Source organism: Chaetura pelagica, unplaced genomic scaffold, assembly GCF_000747805.2.
Source record: "Chaetura pelagica isolate M959 unplaced genomic scaffold, ChaPel_1.0 scaffold147, whole genome shotgun sequence".
In the NCBI taxonomy this organism is placed as follows: domain Eukaryota; kingdom Metazoa; phylum Chordata; class Aves; order Apodiformes; family Apodidae; genus Chaetura; species Chaetura pelagica.
The window spans coordinates 3011730-3021289 of NW_009954194.1; the positions used below are offsets into that span (position 1 = coordinate 3011730).

The 9560-nt window shown below is 37.9% G+C and overlaps 1 protein-coding gene across 1 annotated transcript; it reads right to left on the minus strand.

Moving 5' to 3' along the window:
• Positions 1–48: 48 nt before the first annotated feature.
• Positions 49–3282, minus strand: ZNF518B (zinc finger protein 518B). Its single transcript, XM_010003104.1, has one exon. It carries the CDS (start codon positions 3280–3282, stop codon positions 49–51), a length of 3234 nt encoding a protein of 1077 aa, XP_010001406.1.
• Between the last annotated feature and the right edge of the window lie 6278 nt (positions 3283–9560).

Consider the following 9560-nt stretch of genomic DNA (forward strand, 5'->3'; position numbering starts at 1 on the left):
AAAAAAACCACAGGAGCACCCCCCCCCCCCCCCCCCCAGGTCTCTCAATTAATGTTTTTTTGCTGGAAGAGAAAGAATATCCCAACCCTTGGTTGCCTCTATCAAGTGTCTCTGTCCATGACTTATCCATTCTTCTTGGTCCATATATACTCTTCCACAAAACCAACACTTAAACATAGACTGAACTGTTTCAGCTGGTGAAGTTTCCACCACTTGGTAGTTGTTTTTATGGGTCTTTTTTAGTTTCATTTTCAGCATACTCTGCTTTTTTGCTTGGTTTCCTGTCTCAACATTCTGAAGAGTAAGACGCTTTCGGTAACGTTTGACACCAAGACAACTACTTGTCCTTTCTGATAGGACCACTTTCAGGACTTGACCTTTATACTTGTTGATAGTCTTCATGACATTAATTATCTCTGGTGAATCAACATCAGGATGGTTTAGTACCACAACTGGCTGGTTACGACGAGGGCATTTTATCAGCTGATTCATTCTCAGAGGGACAAGCCGAAGCCGCCTTGCTGTCAATAGATATGACATGTCAGAACTTGAACTGGTTTCCGATTGTGTTCTTGTTTTCCTCTTAGGAAGCTCCCTGAAGTTCCCTTGTTTCGCTTTATTTTTGGGACCTAGTTGACTTTTTGAATAGGGTTTGCTTTGCTTACTCACATCACTGTTTTTCTGAAACAGTACACCAGTTTGTTTGCCATTATTTTTAACACTTGCCTCTCGCTTTGGTCTTTGCCTGAGTGATTTACTTTGGAAGTCAGCATTCGTTTCACTCTGATTAGGCAAACATGGTAAGTTACTGCTGAGCTCAGAAACACTGACGGGAACCGGGCGAGGCAGAAACATTTCATTGCAATACACAGAAGGAGCTGATGTTTCACTGTTTTCTATTCCATTTGACTTTTGACTGCTAGTAGCATTCAGCACTCTCAGCATTGTCCCTTTGGGGATAAACACTGGAGTAGCAACATGAGAATTTTTAGTTACCCTGCTTTTAGATGTTCTTGCAAATGAAAGTAGGTGATGTTTACTATGTTCTTCACTACTACTAACACTGTTTCCAACATGCACTTGAGGCAGAGACACAGATTGTTCCACTTCAGTGGCAGTAACAACCCTATCGCAGCTTGCTGAATTTTCTTGAGGGAAAAGCACCTTTTTACTAGAACCTTCACATCTCAAAGGCATGGATTTCATGTTAGATTCAGCAGCAGACATTAGTTGAGCAATCTTTCTACACAACAACGTTGCTGACTTCTTATTGCATGTTGTGTCATCCCATCTGACATCCTCTGGGACATTTTCAGCCCCAGAGCTAAGAGAAAATACAGATGAAATAACAGGTCCTTCAAAAGGCTTGCCTTTATTTTCCATCTTCTGTAATTCTAATGATTCCAGAAGAAGATTGCTCTTTTGGCTTATAGTTTCAGCTCTCCGTACTTTGCTAAAGCCAAAAGTCTTGTTCTCGCAAGGTGGAGTTTTAGTGACATGATTTTTTTTTCCTGCTTCAGAAAATTTAAGAGAGTTTTTATTAAAACATTTACCAGCTAAATGTGTACCTGTAGACTTGACTGGCAGACTCCTACACTCTTTGTCATCCCTCTTGAGAGGCAACGTATCCTTTCGTTTAAGGACTGCAGAAGAATAATTGCTGCCCTCCTGCAAAGCCTCTACTGAAATGTTCTTTGAACATTTATCTTCAGAAATAGCAGCATATTTTGGAGGTGGTATATCCACGCGTTCTTCACAGCAACACAAGTCATAATCTAAATTATTTTTTCCATCTACTTCCCACCTTGAGGATTTAAGCTCACTTTTTTTTTCAGTGTTATTCATCACCAGAGACGGAGGACAAAGTTCAAAAACACCAGAATGGACATCAATACCTTTCACCAAATGAAAGCAGAATTTTGATGCATCTTCCCTCTGTACAGACAGAGGATTACAGTCTGAGAGTTGAGAATCAGAAAAACAAAGACATTCAGAATTCTTGTCATAGGTACTATCCAAATTAACCTGGTTACTAACACTGGATGATTTGTCTACATTCACTTCCATGGTCAGTAACTCATTTTGAGATACAGATGGTTTTTTTCCTTCTGCAGATGGTTCTATACCTTGATTCTCAAGTTCCTCTTCACCACTGTTCACAGGTTTGTAAGTTGCATCTTTCATAGGAATTAGTTTAAGAACCAGCTGTTGTGCTCCATTCACTATTTTAATCTCTACTATCTGAGCTAAACAGTTAGAAGGAACTACAAGTTCAGATGGTGCAATTACTGTTAAAGGCATCCCAGGTTGTAAAGGCTCCAATTTTGGAGAAGAAACCTCAACTTCCACACTTTGATTCTCACATACATTTATTTCAGATGGCTCCAATGCTGTTTTACCCTGGAGAGATGCTGTGTTTATGCTACATTCTACATCATGAGACAAATAGGCTCTTTTACTTGCTAGACTTGGAGTCTCACAAACCATTTTTGAAGACAAATTTGAAAGTTCATTCTGAAAAGGAGTTTTACTATATTTCTGCTTTTCAAATAAAGTGCTTTGACTCAGCTTCTGTTGTTTGTGGTTTACGATAGTATTTGACAGCCGTTTAGTGGGCATTTCATGTACTCTCCTGGTATGTTTCACTATATAGTCATGTCTAACAGCACCATATTCACAGTATTCACACTGATACGGAAACGTTCCTGTATGCTTCACCAAATGTCTCTGGAATTCTCCTTTGGTGTAGGATATATAACTACAGTGAGAACAAATAAATTTAATTTCTTCATGTTGACCTACATGCTTTTTATATTGTAAAGGATCCTTTGTTGAAAATCTACATTTATCACAGTAGTATTTACCTGGCAGAAAGTTTTTTACTTTAAATCTTCTCTGGGCTTTACTTGGAGATTTTTTTTCATGTTTTTCCAACTCTACAGCATTGGCACCCTCAGGAACAAAATGGAAAGCTGGTGGTGTAGCAAGACTACACTTCTTGCAGATGAAATTTTTGTCTTCAGTCCACCCAAGCTTCTTACACTTTTCAACATCTTGCACTGAAATTTTCTGAACACTTCTGCATCTTATACAGCTTATCAGCGTCAACTTGTTCTCAGCCTCAGTCCCTTGGTAACAGCAGTTTTGGTGACCATCCCCTTTTGATGGATTTGTTTTATCCTCAGAAGATTGCTTTGGGGATGTAGTTAAGGAACTATGTTTTTCATTAACTTGGCCAGAGTATAATCTTGGTAAAATTTCCCTCATTTTTTTCAACTGCATTTCAGAAGATATGAACCTGCATCAGTTTTGTCAAACAGAGCATGAGTAGCCAGAATTTTTTCTTGATCTTAGTCTTCTGTCTGTTGCTTATCAATCAATCATTCAGGCCAACAATCCGCTGAATTTACACTTTGGAAGAAATGGTGCTCAAGCAACTGCATCCATATTCCATGTTCTTAATTTTGTTCAGTCAATTTGCGGCACTAAAGAATAAAAAGCAGAAGATTAAGTCAGTTATGACCCACTGATCATTGACATACAATGAACTAGTAACTGAACTATTAGTGGATTCTGGCTGAATTACAGAGCGCAAGTCTACAGTTAATGTACCATTGTTTGTATTCTGCACATACAACCATTAACTCTAAGCAAAACATACCAAATCAAATAATCCTTTAACATGTGCTCTTGTTAAAGATGTTCATCTATTCATAAAATTATCCACTATGTATCAAAACCTGAATGATTTCATCATGCTATCAAGTCATTAAAATACTTTACCTTTAAGAAATGTATTTATAAGCCCAACAAGAATGACATTTGGTAACAGAACTGACCAACTGAATTACTTCAGTCCATACACAGTCTTTTAACATGGGAAAAGTTACTATGAAAAAAATGCAAGTGTCACTCATTTGTGAATCCCAGCTGCAGAAAGGATAGTGACTACAATGGTTACTAGAAATATGCAACTATTTTTTTGTTTTTAAGGATTTTTAAGTTAGCATGGAAATTCCTGAAGTGCAGAAGGAAGTTCTTTTCTAACCAGTGCCAACATTTCAGATCCAAATAGGCCTGAACACTAATTTATAACAAGATGTGATTTAGACTTCACATATTCTCAAAATAATGAAGTCAAAACAATCTGTGGCTGCAAAATGAATTACTTTCACTTCTATTAACAACACAGCATAATCACTTCTATGTATGTGGATAAGCATATAAATTCACTCTATTCTGATAATACAGAATTTGTCAATCAAGCAAAATAAACAATGCAGCAGAAGACACAGGGATGACAGTAATACCAGTGTAAAATCTCCACATTAACTCGTGCAGTATATTTGGCTCCACAGGTTTTAACTGTCTCATTTATTCAACATGAACAAGCCTTTAAGCTTTTGTCAAGACTAATAGTAAGACCACTATTACCTGGAAGATAAACAACTACAATAGCCTTTTCAGACATACATAAAAGAAGAAGTTCAAAGCTAAAGCAGTAAGTAAAATCTACTCAACACCTTTCTTATTCAAACACACTTACATGCTGTCACACAGATCTGCATTCATCTGTAGACCCTACTTCATGAGGTAATTTCTAGATTCCTTTAGATTTCAATACATCCTACAGGAGGCTTCTGCTTTTGAAATCCAGTTCCTCTCCATAAGAGCAGAGTCTGATTTGGGCTTCAAAAGCACAGTTCTGAGTTCACCTAAGCAGCATCCTATTCCAATAATCCCACAAGAATAAGGTGAAGTTTGCACTATGGTGCATCTCCACAATGGCTGATCCAGAAAGCATCTGATCCAGCAAGTTTTTCTTGCATCTCTCTGTGCTCCATCTGCCAGTATGCCTAACTGCTATAGGAATCCTGCCCTAAAGCTGGGGCTCTGCAAAGAGCAAGTATACTGATGCAACCTCAAACAACAGGAAAAATAAGGTAGAGAACTGGCTTTTCACTCATCAGCAGATGGATGGCTTACACCTGTAGAACTCCTCAATAGGCAGTTCTTAAGACTGTGGTAATCTTATCTTGTTGCAATGCAGACAGCTGTACAACTCTATGTGGAAAAACTCTGTAAGTTGGTATGACAAATAAATCAATGGCAGGCTCCCAGAAGGAGGAAAGTACTACGTGACTACTGTATCATGATCTTAAGTAGTTTTTTTAAGCGATTCTAATGTTGGTAACATTACCCCCTCTATTATCCAGATTTTGAAGAGGGAAGAAAAACAAAAGTTTCTGGTACTCTAAAGACCATTTTTTCCCTGCTAGTACCACTTCTTAGACTTAAGATGAACCTTGTTGACACACAAGTGTGATGGTAGGCCTAGGTTCAAGAGATTCACTGTTCTATTTCAGAAGAAAGATAGTAAGACATCCTGAAGCTCAAGATCCAGTCCAAAAATGCTTTAAAGATTCCTATACAGCTTTAGGAAAGAACTAAAATTGTGTTTTAAAGGAAAGGGGGAAGTTAGATCAATATTTGCCGCTTTTTTTTTTTCTGTTAACAGCTCTCCATTGATACTGAAACTGCCCTCCATATAGACCGATCAAAAGATCAGCACAGAGCATTTAAGCCACCAACATCCCTGACAACAAAAAACAGTATTTAAAAACACAGCTGCTTCTTGTTTGTTTGTTTGTCTTTTTTTTTTTTTTTTTTAAATGAAAAAGAAAGTTTTGATTTACCGGAGAGATCTGGACTGCTCAGTCCAAGAGGACACTAGAAAAATTTAACAGAGGTATCTCAAAAAACTGGCTAATAATCTTTGTAAATTTCCTAACTCAAACAGCTTTATGCATGAAAGTGAGAACATATTGGTATATAACCTCAAAACCAAGCTTTCATTCTGATCTGTGACAAACACCATGTTGCCAGAATACAGGTTTCAAATGGTCTTGGAGTTAATGCAACTGCATTTCAGATGTGTGATAGGTTGATTTTAGCCAGCAGCCAAGCATCCACACAGCTGCTCACTGCCTCCCCACCCTCCCTGAGTAGGAGGGGGAATGCACTAGAGAAAAAGAGTGAGAATGCTTAGGGTCTGGGACAAGAACAATTCAATAGCTGAAGGAAAGGAGGCAGGGAGGTGATGCAAAGGAAATCAATCACCACCTTCCACAAGCACAGCAATGCTCAGCCAGTCTCCAAGCAACAGCCACCTTGAAAGCCAATGCTCCTCACCCCTTCTTCTTCCTCTAATCCAGTTTTCATTGCTAAGCATGACATTATATGGTGTGAACTATGCCCCTGGCCAATTCTGGTCAGCTGTTCCAGTGGCGTGTTATCCCAGTCTCTTGCCCACTCCATGCCTACTCACTATAGAGAAGCAAATGTTGGGGGGGAGGAAAAAAAACCTTGACATTGTGCTAACAAAACAACATGCAAAATACTGGTGTGTTATCAACACTGTTTCAGCCTCAGATCCAAAACACAGCATGGTACAGGCTGCTATGAAGAAGTTTAACTCCATCACAGCCAGACCTAGTACAAAGCGAAAAAGAGGTAATAGCCACTTGATGCTAAAGTGGCATTGCTGTTGTCTCTCTAGCCAGTTATTCACCAATCCTTCCCAACCACTGAACAGCTAATAACAAACATTTTGATGCAAAAAGATCCACGTAATCACTATTTAGGATACAACAAGCTCGGGAGTATATTGCAATTTCATTTTTGTATTAAAAATTATTTGCTTTCAGAAAAATGGCACAATGAGTGCACACAGAGAGGTGGAACATTCCAGCATCTATTCACTCCATACAAGCAGGGAGGGTGGGGGGGTGAAAAATTCCACTGAAGTTTTATTTTTAATATTTAAAGGGTTAGCAGACACATGCTTCAGAAGATTGAATTAAAAGATATCTACTCATTTTTTTTCTTGTTACAATAAAATACAGAGCACACAGATCAATCCAAATGCATCACTGAAGGAAGACCTGAAAGTCTACATGGAGTCTGTCTGGCAAACACAAGAACAGGATACATGAAGTATGGAATAAGAGATACTAGAAGTGTTACAATCAATTCCACTTACTGTCTTTACAGGAAAGGATTCAGGAGTAGTCTGTAAAAATACTCTGAAATACAACAAAGTACCTGAATTAAAATGATGTAGAGGCTCCAATTTAAATATATATATATATATAGGGAGGAAAAACTTAGTGGCACATAAAAGGACAACAAAAGGAAAATAAATCAGACTTTCTCATTCACCTTCTACCAAACACCTGCAATTTAGTGACATTAAAATGTTGGGTATTTAATAAAAGTAAAAATTCCCATCTTTCACACATCACCAGTATATCTTGAATCTTTCTCAAGAAACAGAGATAAATAAGACCCACAGGAGTCAAAAAACATTCCAGACAGTGGATATCACATCTACACAAAGGTTAGAAAACAAAGACCAATTAAACCCAAGAAAACTAGGAAGAAATATCCTCTGCAGCCTGATTATGCCAAATTCATCCAGCACAAGATTTTATGCACTGCAGTAGATTACACACCACTGATGTGGTGGTCACTGTCAAAACAGGAATTGCCATTGTCTTCCTAATATTCTACATTCCCGAAATTTCCATTTACTTCAAAAGCATTAATACTTGGTTCATGATTTCAAAGAAAATATTTATTTTCCAGTGTCTTATTTCCCCCATTTTTATCTCTAATTGCACGCTGCTATGAATGAAATGGGTGTGACAAGCAGCATGCATTTGTCATGTGTGATCAAATAAGACCTCACTTCAGCAAGGTGCACAGCTCTCAGACAATAGGTTCTCAAACTGCATCCAACAATCAAGGTCTGCTTTTGTACTGAAAAACCCACGGAAGTCATCTCCTAAGAGAAAGCAGTTTAAACAGACCTGGAAGACACTCACTGCATAAGGAAAAAGCAATGTGTAAAATCTGAGTTTCTGTGAAAAATTTAAATCTCTGTGTAAGCTTAAATTTTCTCATACGTATTTTACAATTATATATATGCCATATACAACCCATCAGTTGACTGTGTCTGTTAGGCAGAGTTAACTGTTGTAGTGACCCAACTAAGCAGCCACCGATTATTAATCACTAATTTTAGGCCTAAGGACTGGAAGAGATCCAAAGTGCTTCACTCAAGCATAACATATTTTACTAGTTAAAAGAACTGATTGTGTATTAAAAACAAACAATTCAAACACATCAAAGAAATTTTATCTACAATTATTTCTTCTAAAAGGACATTTTGTTTCACAATAACAGCTAATCACAGTCATAAATACTTTTTGTATGTGCAAATCACATAAAGTTTTTCCACCAAATAAATGAGGAATATTAGTGCAGAGAATTAAGAGCAAAGACCATGCATTGGGTTTTTAGAGGTTATTTTTATTGTAAAATATACAATTATTTCAGTCTACAGAAAAAATTACATTTAAAAATTTTACTACTTTAAAACAAGAGAGTCATGCAAATTAGTGATGAAAAGTAAAACACTATTTTTCAAGTGTATAGGAGAAAAAAATGTCCAAATTATTGGCATTTATTGGCATTGTTTATATGCTATACAGGATTCTACTGAAATCGAGGTCTGCTTCTCTGTGGTTCTAGGACTGAGGCCTACCTTTATTTGTCTCTGAAAGATATCCAGCTTTGCATTCAACTGCTTGATGGGTCTTCTTCCAATAAGCTAAGCAACACATTCTCAAATAACGACTACATCAAAAGCAGTATTTTAGAGAGTGCTCAGAGATATTTATACAGTTGTCTATCATTGTATGTACAATCAACTTCTACATCTATGCTGCAGTTTTCGGGGTTTCACACAATTTACAACCATTTTAAGAATCTCTCCCTATACCCAAAGCACGCTGACTAGTGCTCAGCATTTCCTCACTGGAAGCTTTAAGGCCTGTAAGCAATAAAGAAAGGAAGGAAGGCATTGAAGAATACCGGAGAGGAGGGGGGAGAGTCCACTAAGAGCACATATTCCCCCATGTCCAGTTCTCAAAACACTCTATGTAGACAGTAAAATTCATTTCTACAGATTTAATTATTGCTACAATTAGCCACATACATAACCATCTGCAAGGACAAGGCCTTGACTACAGCCTTTTACTGTAGTAACAATGCAGAACAGACTGCTAGCAAAACCCTGTGGCATTTCACTAGTTGTCTTACCACTAAACCAGACTTTTTTTTTCATCAAATCTGTATTTCAGGACACTTTGGCACCGTCTATGATAACACTGGATCATTTATTTAGCAGAAATCTAAGTCGTTACCTCTAAATTACCTCGACTGTGTACTGCAGTACTTTCCTGTGATGGATCCTCTTGCCACAAAACACAACATACCATCCAATTTTTAAAAAATCCGACGCCCAAATACCCCAAAACCCAAAAAATTTACATACAGAATAAAGGATGATGCTCCATTTTTGCTCAATAAATAACAGTTACTAACCCGAGAGCTTCTCCTCTTCGGGAAGGAAGACCCAGCTGACAAACCTGGACAACAGCCTCCCCGGCCGGCCGAGCCCAGCGCAGCCTGATGGCGTCCACGAGACCGCAGCC

Excerpts from the sequence above, each read along its gene's own strand:
- ZNF518B (XM_010003104.1), bottom strand. The coding sequence starts at position 3,282 with ATGCAGTTGAAAAAAATGAGGGAAATTTTACCAAGATTATACTCTGGC.